The sequence below is a fragment of the Callithrix jacchus genome, chromosome 21 (assembly GCF_049354715.1).
Source record: "Callithrix jacchus isolate 240 chromosome 21, calJac240_pri, whole genome shotgun sequence".
Taxonomy (NCBI): domain Eukaryota; kingdom Metazoa; phylum Chordata; class Mammalia; order Primates; family Cebidae; genus Callithrix; species Callithrix jacchus.
The window spans coordinates 1,537,065-1,555,723 of NC_133522.1; the positions used below are offsets into that span (position 1 = coordinate 1,537,065).

At 40.4% G+C, this 18,659-nt stretch overlaps 1 protein-coding gene across 5 annotated transcripts in view; it reads right to left on the reverse strand.

The window, feature by feature from the left end:
* Positions 1-18,659, reverse strand: part of EPHA6 (EPH receptor A6) — a 999,349-nt gene that overhangs the window by 35,699 nt on the left and 944,991 nt on the right. For all 5 annotated transcript variants that reach the window (XM_054248973.2, XM_035283338.3, XM_002761301.7 and 2 more), the window contains one exon: positions 7,114-7,263. In XM_054248973.2, the coding sequence (XP_054104948.2) occupies positions 7,114-7,263 (150 nt within the window). The remainder of the gene's footprint in view (positions 1-7,113; positions 7,264-18,659) is intronic.

Here is an 18,659-nt window from a genome sequence, read left to right on the forward strand (position 1 = left end):
AGAAAAAAATAAATGAAAACAAAAACACTGAGGAAGCATTCTATTTCCTAGCAAACCTCAAATGAGATGCTCCGGGAGAGCAGTTTTCTTTTTGGGAAACGGAACTCGTTTGCTAGCTAGCATATGCCTAAATGATGCCATACCCAGGAGGCATTTCGGCTTCAAACTGCTTCAAGGTGATTTTTATTTTTTAAATGCGTCATGTCAGGGGAAGAAACAGAACCCAAGACTCCAATCTTACATTTAGATCATTAGCTTGAGCTAAGTTGCCTCTCATTTAAGTGGTGCTACTTTTTCCCTACATTTTAGCTCTGTGGGGACTTGGATATTTGATGTCGCCTGCTGTTCACGTTTTGCTTCCATTTTCTTCTGTTAAGTACATTGCATTGGAGGGAAGAACCGCAGTGCCCTGGTATTATCTCTGGAGCATGTGTAGCTCCAGCATTACAATATACTTCCATTAGGTAGTAAATACTAATTATTTTGAACTTGGATGAAAATAACGTGAAACATTACCCTGAAATACCTTATAAAAACAGAAAAAATATCTTCATATGCTAGAAAACAGCAAGGAGCCATATACTTTCAAGGTACTTGTGAAATGTTTCTGATAATGGGATAACTATGTCAATCTTTAAAATTTGATTCTAAGCGACTGCCTTAAATATTTTAAAGAAATATAATAACAATGTGGTACATTTTATAAATTTTTAACATCAAGACAAAAATCCTGCAGAAAAGATTTATATTTCCAAACAACTGGGAGTCTATCCACATTCTTTTGCTAACAGCAAACAACAATACTACTCTTGTGATAGAGTAGCATGCAAAATTAAACATGCTTTGATCTCATTATGTAGGATTGTGGTATGAAGACTCTTTTGAAAATGAGACTTCCACAGCACAGCTTAGTGGGTAAAAGCATGCATTTTGGAGTAAGCAGGGGGCCGGAACTTTGGTTTTCTCACTAACCAGCTATGTAACGATGGGTAAACTACCTGTACTTCCTAAGCCTCAGTTATCTTATCTAGAAATGGGAGTAATAATAACCATTATTACTGCATATTATTACAATAACCTACATCAGAGAATAATCTTGAAAATTAAATGAGGTAATAACATAAAATACTTTGCTTATAGTAGGACCAGAAAATATAAGCTATTATTGTCATTGATTAAACACCTATGTGCCAGATGCTTTATATACATTATCTCTAATGCTTTCACATCCCAGAGCTGGGTATTTTGGACCTGAGTATACCTCGTATCTCAGAAAGCTTAAACAGCTTACCTGAGATTACATGGCCAGTGATTGTAGATCTGGGACTTGAACCCAGGTCCTTCTACCTAGAAAGCAGTGGCTTTTAACTGGGGGTGACTTTTCCCTCCATCTCATGTTGATGACTGGACAACATCTGGGACATTTTTGGTTGTCACAGCTAGGGGGTTTTACTGGCAGCTGCTGCTTAGTGGCTGAGTATGCTGCTAAATGTGGGGCAAAGTGTGTAGCATATTTATCTGCAAAGAATTATCTGGCCCCCAAATGTCAGTAGCGCTAAGGTTGAGAGACCTTGTTTTAAAGCCCGACTGGCCTTTTCAATATAATCTGCTGCTTCGTTAGAACACAATGATGCACAATGTTAATATGCAAGTATTAACTTGCAAACGATGCTGCAATGTTAAAATCCAAAAAAGTAAAATATACCTTCTGATAGCACAACTGCACTGCTTTGGGGAATTCTTCCCTCACTCAAGGTAATTATGGCGAAACTGCCAATTACAATGCCTCATCCACCTCTAAATGCACAAGACTGGCATATACACTTAGCTGGTTCAATCATAGTATCCATTTCCCTGGCATAGTTTTGGTTTAGTGCTGGGCAAGGCCCTAACGAAGCCAGCCAGAATCTCCTCTGGGATTGGTGTATGAATTCTCACAGAAAGAAGGTCTCGTTTTGCTGGGTTGCTAAGCTGGAATACTGAGCCCTGGAGTGTAAAGGAGCAGACAGCGAAGAATTTAGCAGGAGGAGAGAATGAGGTCAAGCCACCTAGCAAAGCACTGAAAATCCTGCATGAGCCTCTGGACCGAGCAATGCTGTGCCACCTTCTTAGCTTCATGATGAAAAGCAGTTCCTAATTCTGGCTTATGTTACTTTGGATTGAGTTTCTTTCATTTGTAATCAAAAGAACCCTGAAAAATCGAGTCTGTATGCTTTCTTGGTACATATATGTAAACTGTTTTCACACAGCATTGTTTCCATTAAAAAAAATTGAAGGAACAGAATGTATTTGAGGGTGGGGATAAGATTTAAAGGTATCAGAATTTCATCTTTATCTGCATAGTGGGTTCTTTGAGAGTGAGATTCCAGACTTCACTCTGTTGCCAGGCTGAAGTACAGTGGCACATCATGGCTCACTGTCACCTGGAACTCCTGGGCTCAAGCCTTCCAAGCAGCTATGACTATAGCATGTGCCACCATACCCAGCTAATTTTTTCTGTATTTTGTAGAGACAGGGTCTTGCCGTGTTCCCCACGCTTGTCTGGAACTCCTGGGAAGTGATCTTTCCACCTCAGCCTACCAGAGCATTGATTATATGTGTGAGCTACTACCCTTGGCCTACTGAAAACTGGATTTTCTAATTCCCCATCCCACCCCATATGCACATTCGGTCTAATGACTGATACATACTTAATAAGTAACTGCTGAACGGCTAAGCAGATGGCACCTGCTGTTATACTTTGTTAGGTCTTTTATGGACTAGTTCTGTGTACTCCTTTTTAAATTTTCTTTCCCTAAAGTATAATACCACTGACCTTTGGGAAACTCATTGTATTATTCACTGAAACAGATTCTGCAGACTCAGAATTGTTCATCGTAATAAAATATACAACAGTCTGCAGAATGCAGAAACTCATAAAAACAATCTGAAGTTTCTTAAACTCATTTAAAATCATAAAGCATGGTAACACTCCATTTGATCTGTACGAACAGCTTTCTTAAACTCACCAAATTACTGTAAAAATAGAAAATATTCCCATAGAACATAGTCCAATTTGTACTGTCTATCACATTTTCCTTTAAAATAGGCCTTGCTTTGAAAAAGTCAAACGTAAGACTATATTTTGACCAAATAAATGAGAAATGCAGGACAGATAGGGAATAGCCAGTGTTTGCAGAGAGCAGCCGGGAAATTTTTGATTAAGCTATTTCTGCTTCCAAACGAACTCCTGGTCGTAGGATCTGTCACAGTGATGCTGACTTCCAATATGTTAAGCTAGACAGAATTTCAACTCCCTTCACTGCAGCAGCGAAGAATATTCACAAGATACATAAAAGGTTTTAGCTCTTACTATTTTCCTGTAGTCTTGGATTGATCTGAGGGCCTCAGGTTTGGGGTTTGTTTGTTTTTTTCGCATCCTCCATCCTCTTTTTTCCCCCTTTTCCCAGATTCTTGCTTGAACATTCTTTGGTAACGCACGTCAAGACCATGACAATATAGCAGCTTAAACCCTACCCGGTGGAAAAACAACCAGGCTCTGGGTGGAGGAGGAGCCCAGCCTTGGACGTGAGCACTGGCAATCCTGAACAAATGAGAATGAGCTTCATGTTGGAACTCTAGTCCTGGCTGCGGCATCTTCTCCGGGTTCCAGATAGAGCCTCTGTGGCCAAATGAGGTTTAATAGACAGAAATCACTCTCTAAATGGTCATCTTGGACACAGATCACCAATATACATGGCCAGAGTGGCTGGGCAAACTTTTGGGCAAGATCCAGGAGAGGAGGGGTGGACAACAGGGCTTGAGCTACTTTAGGCTACAATTATTAAGAACAATTTGCATGGTGGGTCTGTGTTACAAACCACACATTTGGGCAGAAGCTGCTAAAAAATCTGTCTCGTGGTCTGGCATCTTCGTTTGTCCTTGCTCTGCTTTGCGGGCAACCTATCTGATTATTGGCACCTCTGCAGAGATTCAGGGAAGTCCTAAACATCGGAAAAGAGTGCTATGAATCTTTCTGTATTCCATCTGCTGAGAAAAATGTAATAACTATTTCTTCAGAGATTATGAAATCATAGCATGTTACTGTTAAAGTGGACACTAAAAACCATCTATCCCCTTTCTTGTATTTATTGCAACTGAGGCACTTTCAAAGTTAACTGTCTTTCATGGTTGATTACAGTCCACAGAACCATGGCTGTGGTTACTAACTGGGTGGTGCCATAATCTAGGCGGGGCAGGAAAAATCATGGGACTACACTTTATATTTATTTGTATCCTCTTATTATAAGAATTATTATTTATGAATGTCTAATAAGAATGTTTAATTATGACTTTTATGACCATAAAACAATGACTTCTATGCATATATTTTGCAATATATATATTTAAATCAACACCCCAATATTGCTTACACTCTTTTCTTGCTTTTTCCCCCCATAGCAGTAATTGTCATGTTACCTTGTTATAGACCATGTCTCTTACGGATTTTGTTTATAGTCTGTGTCTCCCTCCCATTAGAATGTAAGTCCCATGTGGGCAAGAAACCACTGGCCCTACTGAGGGGCTACATGTAAACTAAACTACCACAAAAGACACAATTTTCCTCTTCTCCCTGCCCATGACCTGTTTTAGAAGTTTATTGGAATTGTTTTCTAAGGGCATTAATAAGTCACTTTCTATGAGATTTTAAGGAAATAGGTCACTGCTCTATGCCTCAGTTTCATGACCAATAACGGGATTGGCTTAGATAATCTTCACAGTCCCTTCCAAATGTAATATTCGTTCTCTGGTGAAAGCCTAGTTTCTAGAATGGGGACGACATATATTAAATAGTTTTAAATGAGTATATTAGTACAGTACGACTTGTACATAATGTGCAAATAATTTTTTTTTTTTGAGACGGAGTTTCGCTTTGGTTACCCAGGCTGGAGTGCAATGGCGCAATCTCGGCTCACCACAACCTCTGCCTCCTGGGTTCAGGCAATTCTCCTGCCTCAGCCTCCTGAGTAGCTGGGATTACAGGCACGCGCCACCATGCCCAGCTAATTTTTTGTATTTTTAGTAGAGACGGGGTTTCACCATGTTGACCAGGATGGTCTCGATCTCTTGACCTCGTGATCCACCCGCCTCGGCCTCCCAAAGTGCTGGGATTACAGGCTTGAGCCACCGCACCCGGCCCGTGCAAATAAATTTACAAATGCCATCTGTGGAGGCTCAAGAACGTCTTACTGATACCAGTGTATTCGTAAAGTTTGGAGCCCTTTGAATTAGAAATTTAGAAAATGTTAAGTCTCTCTGGGAACTGATCAAAACAAGAACGAAGAAGAAGACCAATGAGCGAGGGGCTTGAGGTGCAGCCTCTTCTGTGCAGTGAAGACTGTAACTCATCTGGAGGAGGACTTTTTATTTTGGGCATTAGCTTCAATGGCCTATTTTAGTTGTGTTAAAATAGGACAAGCAGGCAAGCAACATCTTGAGTTTAGGGCAGAAGAAGAGCTATGGTGACTGAAACCAGGGCTTTTACTACCTAACGTAACTGGTTACGAAGAGGCAAAGCAAGCAAACCCCCAAAATATGGGTTCCTTTTGAAAGTGAAAGAACAAATGCCTGTGGAATTCAGTTTTTGGGAAAACTGGAAAAGCAGTCAGGAACTGCCCCAAACAAAACCCAGTGGCAGGGAAGAGCAAAGGGGTCCTTCAGAGAAGATTCGCGGATGAACAGCACACTGTGCGCAAACGACCCGGACCCAGAGTCTAAGTGCTGCGGGTGGAGCAAAGCCGGTTATGGCGCGTTTTGTCCTCAGGGCCAAATGCTCTTCAGGGCCCAGCCACAGTGGCCTTGCAGTTTAATGTGCTTTTGGCCGGGCGCGGTGGCTCACGCCTGTAATCCCAGCACTTTGGGAGGCCGAGGCGGGTGGATCACAAGGTCAAGAGATCGAGACCATCCTGGTCAACATGGTGAAACCCGCCTCTACTAAAAATACAAAAAATTAGCTGGACACGGTGGCTCGTGCCTGTAATCCCAGCTACTCGGGAGGCTGAGGCAGGAGAAAATTGCCTGAACCCAGGAGGCGGAGGTTGCGGTGAGCCGAGATCGCGCCATTGCACTCCAGCCTGGGTAACAAGAGCGAAACTCGGTCTCAAAAAAAAAAAAAAAAAAAAAAAAGTGTGCTTTTGAGGACAATGACTGAGCACTGTATTTGGCCTTAAATGTGCTGCGACGTCAGCTTCCGGACCTAGCATTTTCCGTAGACGCACAGTACGAAGCGTGAGTGAGTTTCAAACGCAGTGCTACACGGTAGGGAGAAGCACTAGCCACAGCCGGCCAATCAAAATCCAGCCTTACCTAGGCCTGACACTACAAAAGGATCAGTGTTACGTGTGATTAAGTCCCTAAGATCCTTGGACAATTTGAGAAGAACAGGTGAGTAGACAAAGCCTGCACTTTGAGAGGAGAAAGTGGGAACTGAAGATATAATATGAGCTCTGACACCACTTCCTTCCGTAGTCAGAGCACCTGCGTCTTCTGAATACGGTCGCCGTTGCTGTGGATCGGCCACAGGGCTTAAAGGTGTAAACTCTCCTGTTCTACAATAATATAGTATCAACCACCAAGGTAGTTTTATAGATAAAACAGAAACAAAACATTTCGCATTTAGGGTCATGTATCTCAAAAGAACCGTACTAGATGGCTTTTATTGATAACGCATTGCCTGAAAGCAAGCGCTCTTTTTCCTCTGAGTTAAAAGTCTAAATCAATTTGCTCTTTCCAGTGGTGCACTGAGTTGCCCTAAGGAAGAAAGAAAAAGTAAACGTTACTCTTCCTTTTGTCTTACTTGTAGGTCAAGGAGATTGCATAAACATAGTAAAACAAGTGTGAAAATCTCAGCTGCGACATGTAGATCAGTCACTCACATGGCACAGCCTGGCAACTGGCCCCGAGGACACCAAATACAGCTCAGAAAGGTTACTGAGTTTTTCCAACTCAGCCACAGACCAGGAGCAGCTCTCAGGAAGATAAAGGCCAATCCGAGTGAGGACAAAGGCGGATTTCCCCCTCAAGCTAATGTGTTTACATTCACAAAATGGCAGTTTAACTATTGGTAACACTTACATCTTGGTTAGACATTTCCCAGTAAGGCCTCTCTCCATAGGACATGACCTCCCACATGACAATGCCATAACTCCACGCGTCACTTGCTGAGGAGAATTTTCTGTAGGCGATTGCTTCTGGAGCCGTCCATCTTATGGGGATTTTTCCACCCTGGAAAACAAATTGGCTTACCATTGTATTAAAAACAAAATGGAATTCCAATGGAATATTTTTTATTAGAAAGATGTAAACACTTCATAATAGCACTGGCATTTTAAATTAAAATCAAAAGAAAGCCAGAGTAATGTTAAAATGTCAGAAACATTTTCCTATAATTATTCAGTGAAAATAGCTTTAAGGGGAAATAAGTCATACTTCAGAAATATTTTATTTCATTCATTAGAGAAATTTATTTTTACTTTAGATTCACACAATTAACCTCACTATAATGCCATTTGAATAAAGTTCCAGATTATAGGACGTTAAAACTAAATATCATTCAACACTCATTAAACATTGTATTGCATTTATAAATAATAATGAGAATAATCTCTAACTTAATTGAAGACAAGTGCTTCAATACAGAACCAAAACACTCTCTACCAATTTAATACTTACCAGGATTTTACTTCAGTTCCCTTCTTTCCTTTACATCTGCTATGAGTACATTTGTTTAATATGAAAACATTCTTTAACAGCACACAAGAACACCTTGAAAGGATAATCTTTCTTTCAAAAACTTTAATATAGTTTATATTTTTATTCTTTAATGTTCAACTTAACATTTTAACATATTAAAGGGATTAAATTGCATGAATTTAATCTAAAGGTTCAAGAATTAAAGTCTGCCATTGTGTTACACTTAAATTTTATTAACATTTATTACCTTTTATCTCTTGAAACACTCTATAAATCCCTTTTTACTGTAATGGCAAGAATAAAACAATTCATCCATTTGATTTACAGTCTTTAAAATCCTTGCAGCTCCAAACTGCGCGCTGAGGCGGACGAAAGCAGCCCTAGCGCCACTAGATGGCGGAAGAGAACAACTAGCAGCTCCCAGGCTGCGTCTTAAACCGCGGAGCTGGCTTCGGTTCACAACAAAAATTATTTTGACAGTCAGAGCCCATCACAAAGGGATTTTTCAACATTATCCATGTTCATGATCCCATAATCTGATGACCCACTGTGTGCAAAGCCTGGTGCAAGTAGAGGTGGAAAGAAAGAAAAGTGTGTTCTTTGGCCCTTAAGGAATTGAGGTTAAATGCCTTTAAAGGTGAAACTATTAATTGAGTCATGTAAACATGACTTATTTAGGAATGTTTCATAAACACTACTTACTCTGGAAAAAAAGGGATTCATTCAAAATGGGAACAATTTAGGTTTCACAAGGCAAATGAGAGCGTTACTGGAAACTTCATTTCAAAGACCAGTAGCATGGTTAGAAGGAACCTTGGGGAAAACACTTGGAATCCAATCCCCTGATTTCACAGGTCAGCAAACTGAGCCCATGGCTTAGAAATTTAAAGGTTTAGAAATTTCTCACCATACAATTAGGTACCTTATGTATACTAACGCTACCATATGATGTAAAGATGGAATACTTCAGCACAGGTATAAAAGTTGTGTAAAACTAACCTTCATGTTTTAACACAGAATATTCTATAACTACGTACCAAACCACATAGCCCAATAGGAGGGAGCCCGAAGCCTGAGATTTTCATGCATTGGGACAGAGGTTAAAGGCAGCACCAAGTTAAGACTAGGAAATTAAATTTACAAAGTTGGTGAGAGTAGCTTAAGAATGTTGAAGGGAGGGAATTGCAAGTGAGAAGATTCATTCTTGAACCCAAAGTAGGCCAGCCACATAAAATAAGGGACTCATAAATTTGTATTTCAGAGAAATAACAAATAATTTTTCATTGTAAGCATGTTCCACAAAGGAATTTTTTGGTATAAGCATATCCCAAATATTATATGAGACATGTTTATACTTAAGAACACAAGAAATCATTGTTTATCTGCAATTCAGATTTAACTGGGCACCCTATATTCTTATTTGCTAAATCTATCTACCCTAATCCAAAGCACTAAAAAAACTCAGAAATGAGAACACTGCAAATGATCCAACTGAACATAAAGCCATGTTCTAAAAAACTGGTGTGATCTTCACAAGGTGGTAAAGGTATCTCTACCTGTATTTGTGCACCAATACTATAGTATTCTTGTTTTATTGTATGCTTGTGACTAAAGTCCGTCAGTCTTGTGGCTCTGCATATTGAAGCTATTTAAGTAAGATTCAGGCAGGCTTGATTCAAATATGGAAGCCACATTTCCAGAGAATAAAGACCAACTTTGTCCATTTGACCCAAGAACACATAGAAGAGCAGCAGTCCCATCTGGCATTTCTCACGCTGGCTCTTTCTTTGTTCTAGAAAAAAATATGGAAAAGTGTGAATTCCTGGCCTGCCTGGTTCTTCCTTTGCTGAATCTCTGTGGGTTCTATTCAGATAGGTCAAAAAGCAGAGTTAATGGTTATTTTATGTTCATTCACTTTTAAATGATATTTCATATAAATGATTCACATATAAATTTATACTTTGAATAATTTGATATCACATGTAAATGACAACTTTGTCACTTTCCTTCCTAGCAGAGTAATACACTACCACTATGTGTTTTTTTTTAATTTTTCAAAATACTTTGCTAAATAAACAACATTATAAATGGACAGTGCATCTTTATTTCAAATTTTATTCCAACTGTTGTCTTTAAATGAAAGGTATGAGCTACAATAAACCTTAAAATAAAACATGAAAAAGGGGACGCAAGTGTTTTGTAGGAAATACAATTCTAATGAACAAAATGCATAGTCATATGAACCTGATGGTAGGCACACCCTGGAATATTTCTGAGCAAATATGGAATAGGGACAGGGAAGCAGTCACATCTTCTGTTCCAGTGGGAGGATATATCCTGGATACAGTTGATGTCCAGTTGCAAGAGGAGGCAGAAAGGAAGAAACCGTTACGTCTACTGCATTGTCTGTATTCCCCACATCAGAGGAAACAGAAGCGCCTGCTTTCTCTTTTTCCTTCTTTAATTGAATGGATGGACTTAAGCTTTGATCTCATCGAAGTACTTTTGCCCATGATCTTGAATCCTATACAGAGGTCATGCACTAAGATACCTTTTTTCTCAAAGCGTTAACCACCAGATTTGCTGCAGGTTTCGGGAATGAACAAATAGTACTTTAGATTTGAAATCACAATGATTGGAACATTACATGTTGCTTTACCATATGTTTTGAGAGAGAAAAAAGTTGCCAAAGATGCTAATCAAAATGACAGAATGTAACTCAAATGGCTTCTCATTCACTAATACTTCTCTCACAGAGCAAGCTTAATCACGCAGGGAACAAAAGCAAAACAGGAGCTGAGTCAGCTGGACGGCACTGAAACGGGCGTTAGCAAACCTTTCATGTTCTTCCTGTTCTCCACGTCATATTTAGAGATCGTTGTCTAATAAGTTGGTAGGTAGTTGAAAGAGGGAATAAGGAGAACCGTATGTTTGTATATCTCTGCCCCATATCCCCAGAGTGGAATTGTATTATAGGTGCATTTAATATCTGAGTATTAGAACGTAAGCCCCTAATCTTCAGAGGACTGACTAATCAACTGAAACGTAGCAAGGTTACAGAGGTTTAATACTGGGAACAAATGAAAATATTCTGTGGAGAAGCAAGAACACTTAAAATGTCTCTCTCTGTTTCTCATTTATTGGATTTGATGGTTATCTTGAAGGTAAAGGGTTTGAAGAGACAATCATCTGCCTGAAGACTTTTCTTATGTTCTCAGTCTATCTCTATAGTACTCAAACTTTAATAAGGATATATTATGCTAAAGGATAATTCAAAACATTCTTAAGGGCAATTTTGACTAAAAAATATTTTTCTGTCTGAACCACAAATTGTAAGATGCGCTTTACTACAGTTCATTGTGTGACCTTGGAGGTAAGACTCCCTTTCACATCTAAAATGAAGGGATTTGAATTCATGACCATAAAATAGTCAGCCATAATGAGTTTTGATATTTTCCCACAATTTCTCAGCTCCCATTAAATTGTAAAGCTATAGGCCTTATGAGCTGGTACCAAGACCGTGTGAGCAGCAGCCTGATGGCAGATGGAAAAGGCTACGTCCCTGGCCAATAATTCATGGTTACGGTAACTATCATGAGAGGTAAAGAGAAGCAACAGTATGAATAGTACATACTGGAAAGGTATGAAACCAACACACTGACCTTTTCTTCCTTTTTATTTTTAAACTCTAAATGGGTGACCATTGGTTATTTGGAAGTCTCATTATACGGAGTCTTACTGATGTCAGACAAAGAAGGAATTACAGTGCTTACTGGAGGGTTACTTTAAATTATAATTTCTTGTTGGGATTATGTGTGGCAGAGGTGGTCTTGTTTCACAAGCTTTGGTGGAGAGGTCAGCGTACCGGGGCCTTCTGCCTTAATGCACCATGGTGTTCCAAAAAGTCACAGCAAGGCACAGAACGATTTCACGTTCACTAGTTAGAACAGACAACCCTAACGAGGGGATAGTATACTTTCTCTTGAGAATCACTGATCTTGAGAAAGAAATCCATCTCTTGTGCATCTCTTCCTCGTTTGTATTTCCTAATCAACAAATTATTTTATAGTGTAAAACGGTATTATATGGTGCAGGTGTTTTAAAAGTACGTGCCCAGCCCCTCTCAGAGAGTCATGCATATCCCTCCTTTATTGAAATTTACAAATCTAGGGAAACTTTGGGACTCTGGAAAGTTTTATCCTTTTCTGAAATATGGAGATAATATCTGTCTCTACTTGAAGAAAGATTGAAGGCTTATAGTGCAATGAATTCATTTGTAGTCACAAAGGAGAAACTTCCTGTATTTTGGCTTTTGGATATCATTTATTAAGTGGATTAAATGAGATGATATACACAAAACACCTCTTAGCTGCCAGCACCCAGTGACACTCAGTAAATGTTATCTATTTCTTTAATCATGTATCCAAAACTTGTCTTTTTTCAGACTCACTTGGCTTCCGGCCCAGATCAGCATCTCAACTCCTTCATGTGGATTCACTGAACTAACCCCTACCATGCCCAGGCTCTGAGATGGTCTTCTTCTCAAAAACAGCTTTTAGGAGTCAGAGGTGCAAAATCAAATCTGCTGATGGAAAGGCCTTGATACATTTCCAGTAATGGAGACCCTGTCTTGCCCAGTTCAAAGAAGTCTGTGTGTCTTGGTCCAGTGAGTTTGGTCCCATGTTAAAGACCTGCCCTTGCCCTGCCAGTGCCCTTCCAAGACTGGAGACATATCTTATTCATCTTAATATTTCACAGGCAGAATTCTGTCATCACATAACATCATTTATGGTTGAATGCTGGCAGGCCAGACTTCTGTCTGCAGCTTGGCCTGCCTGATAAGGATTGTGTCTGGACGCCTTGCTTGGTTTTCCTGTATGTTTCTATTCCTTTTCTGAGGTCACGGCACGCTGGGTAAGCTCTGAAACGTCTGTCCTTGAAATATACATGTAGACACAGTCACATATGTACATACAGGCATGCACGCAAGAGAGTGTGCGTGCCTACACAATTTGGTATCTATGTCTCAAGATTCACAGATGCCAGATTAAAAATACTCTTACCCTAAGCAAAAGAATCTTTTCTTGGCGTATTTTACAAATATTGGTTCTTAATAACCAATTTTTAGAAGATGAGAAGCGCTGCAGAAATCTATGGTAAATAGCATTGCTTCAGGTAACAAACTTTTAAAAAACTAACCTTTTAAAAAATCTTAAGTAAGATATATATTCCTGACGGTTGTCCCTTGTTTTAGGCTTTCATTGTGTGTGCTGAGGACTGTCGTGAGGGTGTTCAATGAGGTCTCAGGGTTTCAGATTTTAAGAACCCAGAGCTCACCAACTGTTGGGTGCTGGTTTGAGAAAGGTCTGAAGTTAGGTTTTTCATGGCTAAGTCATTTTTGTTTTGCTTTGTTTTTAAACTGAATCTGAATGTCTTCAGACAGGGCGTGGGCTCTCTAGAGCGTCTGCTCCACCCTCTCACCAAATCTTTCATCAGACACAGTTGACCCATTTCCATTATCTTCCTGGCCCTGTGCCTCCCCCACCCCAACTCTCACCCTACCCTTCCTTCTGAATATGAAATACACAATTATCTACTTTTGAAATTTATTTTACTGTGTATTTTTCATAGAGAATAGTGGCAGATGAGAAATGATTTCAAATAAGCATGAATCGCTAAATCATCAGCTTTGTTTTCTACTTGCTAAAAAATTCTTAACTATGGAAAGACTCTCCTCCATCTCGCCTCATTTGGAATGCTTAGAACTCCACTACATTTTTATTCATTGTTTAAATGTATAAGCAGCTCAGTGAATGCTAATTTTTTGTTATTCCTGTAATAAAACACTGCTTATCATGCTATTCAAACCCTGAAGAATTAGAATCCTTTTCACCTGCCTCCTCCTAAATTGCTCCTGAAAATAATTCATTGTCATCTATTCCTCAGTATGCTCTTTCAACGAGAACATAGGTGCCACATCATTAAGTGAGTGACACTATCAGGGAGATGTCTGTTAAATTGGATTTTGTATTTCATCTTATAAGGTAGATGCTGTAGGACACCATGCTGCTGTAGTGTGGGAGGATAAATATGTACTTTATTATGAGGATTGCCATTGTATCTGAGTGTAGATGACTTAAACACTACTGATGGTACAGGCACCTTTTTCGAAACAACCTATCAGTTATGGTTTTGCAAATATATTATATGGTAAAGACCCGGGGGATAGCTGATAATATGTTGAGTTAAAAATGCTATTCCCACTCTTGTCTGGACAGTAATACTCTTCTCAAACAACTCTCCGTTTTTAAACCCAGCTCTACAGAAGAGTACCTCCCCTAGCTTACCCTCCCTACTGTATTTAAAATAATGTTTTTTAAAAGTTTCTTATTTGTAGTATTTATAGAAAAGATCTATGGAAATTAACACCATAAGTAATGGGTTTTCTTTTAAAAAAATGTACAACATAAATCATAAAGGGGAGTGAAAGATTAATTATTCCAAGCCATTGGCAATTGTTAATATTGAGATATTAATACATTACATCTTTAATGAAAATATAAGTCTTCAGATACATAGCATCTGACAGTTTTATAAAGGAGTTTTTATCTCAGTGGCATCGATTCAATGTATAACATTAAAGTGGGTACTTTGCTTTCTTATCAGCTTGCGCTGTGAGAGTAATACTAATGCAAAGTAATGATTAATCCTGTGGCATCTGTGATGATGGATTTTCTGTGTCAACTTGACTGGCCTGAGGGATGCCCACACAGCTGGTAAAACATGATTTCTAGTGTAATTGTGGGAGTGTTTCTGGAGGAAAATATTAGGATTTGAATCTGCAGATGAAGGAAAGAAGCTTCCCTTGAGGACAGGCGCCTTCCAATCTGCCGAGGGCTGTGACAGAGCAAAGGGTGGCGGAAGGTGAATTTGCTCTCCCTCTTAGGGAGGAGCTGAGGCATCTGTCTCCCACTCCTGAACACAGAGCTCCAGGCTCTTAGACCTTGGGACTTTGGGACCTATTCAAGTTCTCCCCTGCCCCTGTCCCCTTCTTAGGCCTTCAGATTAAGACTGAATTCATCAGCTTTCCTGGTTGTCCAGCTTGCAGATGGCATATCCTGGGACTTTTTAGCCTCCATAATCACGTGAATGAATTCTCATAAGTTCCCTCATCTCTCTCTCTCTCTGTAGATTCTACTGGTTCTGTTTCTCTGGAGAATCCTGACTGTAGTTGTCCATTTTCTGGCTGCTGATAAAGATATACCTGAGAATGGGCAATTTACAAAAGAAAGAGGTTTAATGGACTCACAGTTCCACATGGCTGGGGAGGCCTCACAATCGTGGCAGAAGGCAAGGAGGAGCAGGGTTTGTCTTACATGGATGGCAGCAGGCAAAGAGAGAGAGAGAGAGCTTGTGAAAGGAAACTCCCATTGTTAAAACCACAGATCTTGTGAGACCCATTCACCATCACAAGAACAGCATGGGAAAAACAGCTCCCATGATTCAACCACCTCCCACCAGGTTCCTCCCATAACATGTGGGAATTCCAAATGGGATGTGGATGGGGACACAGCCAAACCATATCACTGACTGATATACCATCTATCTCTAGCCACGGTTGGATGATATTCATTTGAAGAAAAAATGTAGATCCTGGCATTAGGAAAATAAATTGCATACCTATATTTATACTAGTATTATTTGCAAATTCTGCGTAAAAACAAATATTCAAAAAGGATGGAGAACTTGTATAGCACTCCAAAGTACACACAAGAGTGATTCTGATATATCCTGTGGTGCTTACTCTGGACAAACAGCATTCAATGTAGAGAGAAAAAACAACTGTAGGGCTGAATCCCAGCTGCTTGGCCACTTTCTCCTCTAATCTATTGTGTGATTGTGGGTCAGTTACAGATTTTTCTGTAAATAGAACTGGACTGTGATACCTTGTAATTCATATGAAGGTCTAATATTCTATGATTTGTTAATATATGTAATGTCCCAGTGAATTAAACCAGAGGGAACAACCTTCACTTCTGTCTAAGAAAACAGACAGAAAGGGTTAGTGCAGAGCTCAGTTACTTCCTGTGCCACTGTTATGGCCACAGGCAATTTATACATTAAGTTAGACCATTCCTGACAGATCCACAGTGCTCGGAACACATCTGAGCAGCAGGTTTTCTGTTGCAGCCATTGCATGTAGTGTTGTGATATATTGGTTTAGAATGGAACAGTGACCTTAAATTACCATTGTCAGAAAGGCTAGCTCTGACTATCATCAGAGGAGGACAGAAAAGACGAAGAATGACATGTTTAGAGGCAGCCCGTTTGGGGTCAGCTACTCAGACTGCTGTACACTCAATAACAGAGAGGGCACAGTCATCTGAAGGACCGAAGAACATTACTCTGTGGGAAGGATGGGGCTGAAGGGCTCACACCCAAAGCGGGAGAAGAACTTGAAAAAAATGTCTGGAAGTACCTGGAGCTGGAAATACCAAAATATGTTTAATGTAAATAAATCTATTTTAAAGGTACACTTTGGCTGAAAGAATTAATAAAATGTTCGTATTTTCTGTATTAGTCTATTTTTGCATTGCTATAAAACATTACTCAGACTGGGTAATAAATAAACAGAAGAGGTTGAATTCACTCAGTTCCACACGGCTGGAAAGGCCTCAGGAAACTTATGATTGTAGAAGAAGCCAAGGGGAAGCAAGGCATGTCTTACATGGTGGCAGAAGAGGGTGAGAGCCAGGGTGCATCTGCCAAATACTCTTAAACCATCATATTTCGTGAGGACTCACTATGACAAGAAGTGAAGCATGGGGAAGTCTGCCCCCAAGATCCAATCACCTCCCACCAAGTCCCTTCCCTGACACATGGGGATTGTAATTTGAGATGAAATTCACGTGGGGACACAGCCAAACCATATTAATCCACCCTGGCCCCTTCCAAATCTCATGTCCTTTTCACATTTCAAAACCAATCATGCCTTCCCAATAGTTACTAAAAGTCTTAACTCATTCCAGCATTAACTCAAAAGTCCAGTTCCAAAGTCTCATCTGAGACAAGGCAAGTCCCTTCTACCTATGAGCCTGTAAAATCAAAAACAAACTAGTTAGTTCCAAAATACAATGGAAGTACAAGCACTGCGTAAATCTTCCAGTTCCAAATGGGAGAGATTGGCCAAAACAAGGGGGCCACAGACCGCATGCAAGTCTGAAACCCAAAAGGGCAGCCATTAATCTTAAAGCTCTAAAATAATCTCCGACTCCATGTCTCACACCCAGGTCAGGCTGATGCAAGAGTTAGGCTCCCAAGGCCTTGTGACTTTGCAGGATAAGCCCCAACGGCTGCTTTCACCAGCTGGCGTTGAGTGCCTGCTGCTTTTCCAGGCGTATGGTGCAAGCTGTTGGTGGATCTATAATTTTGGAGTCTGGAGGACAGTGTCCCTCTTCTCACAGCTCCACTAGGCAGTGCCCCAGAGGGGACTCTGTATGGTGGCTCCAACCCCACATTTTCTCTCGACTTTGCCCTAGTAGAGGTTCTCCAAGAAGGCTCTGCTCCTGCAGTAGACTTCTGCCTGGACATCCAGGCATTTCCAAAAGTCCTCTGAAATCTATGTAGACACTCCAAAAGCTCAATTCTTGTCTTCTGCATACCTGCAGGCCCAATATCACATAGAAGGCACCAAGGCCTGGGGCTTGTACCTTCTGAGACAATGGCCTGAGCTATATCTTGGCCTCTTTCAGCCATAACTGAAGCCGGCACAGCTGGGACGCAGGGCACCAAATCCTCAGGCTGCACAGAGCAGTGGGGCCCAGTCCCAGCCAGTGAAAGCACTTTTCACTCCTAGGCCTCCAGGCCTCTGCTGGGGAGAATGGCCACAAAGATCTCTGAAATGCCTGGAGACGTTTTCCCCATTGTCTTGGCGATTAGCATTTGACTTCTCTTTACTTAAGCAAATTTCTGCAGCTTGTAGCTTGAATTTCTCCCTAGGAAATGGGATTTTCTTTTCTACCACATGATTAGGCTTCAAATTTTCCAAACTTTTACACCCTGCTTCCCTTTGAAACATAAATTCCAATTTCAGACCATCTCTTTGTGTCCACATATGACTGTATGTGTTCAGAAAACGCCAGGTCACAATTGAATGCCTTGCTGCTTAGAAATTTTCTCTGCCAGGTACCCTAAATCATCTGTCTCAGATTTAAAGCTTCACAGACCTCTAGGCAGGGCCAAAATGCCAGCAGTCTCTGTGCTAAAGCGTAGCAAGGACGACCTTTGCATCATTTCCAACAGTTCCTCACCTCCACCTGAGACCACTCGAGCTTGGACGTCACTGTCCCTATCACTATCAGCATTTTGGTCAAAACCATTCAACAAGTATCTAGGAAGTTCCAAAGCTTCCCACATCTTCCTGTCCCCTTCTGGGCCCTCTAAAATGTTCCAGCCTCTGCCCATTATTCAGTTCCAAAGTTGCTTTCACATTTTTAGTTTTCTTTATAGCAGTACCCACTCTTGGCACTAACTTTCTGTGTTGGTCAGTTTTCACTCTGCTGTAAAGAACTACCTCAGACTGGGTAAAAACAGAAGAGGTTTAATTGACTCACAGTTCCACATGGAGGAGGAGGCCTCAGGAAACACAATCACGGTGGAAGGAGAAGAGAAAGCAAGACCCATCTTACATGGCAGCAGGAGAGAGAGGGAGGAACTGCCAAAAGTTTTTAAACCATCAGATTTCATGCAAACCCACTATAAGGAGAACAAGATGGGGGAAACCTCTCCTATGATCCACTCACCTCCCACCAGGTCCCTCCCTCGACATGTGGGGATAAAAATTGGAGGTGGATCTGGGTGGGAACATATAGCCAAATCATATATTTTAAGTAGGTTTTAAAGCTGGGGTAAATTGATTAAAAAATGGA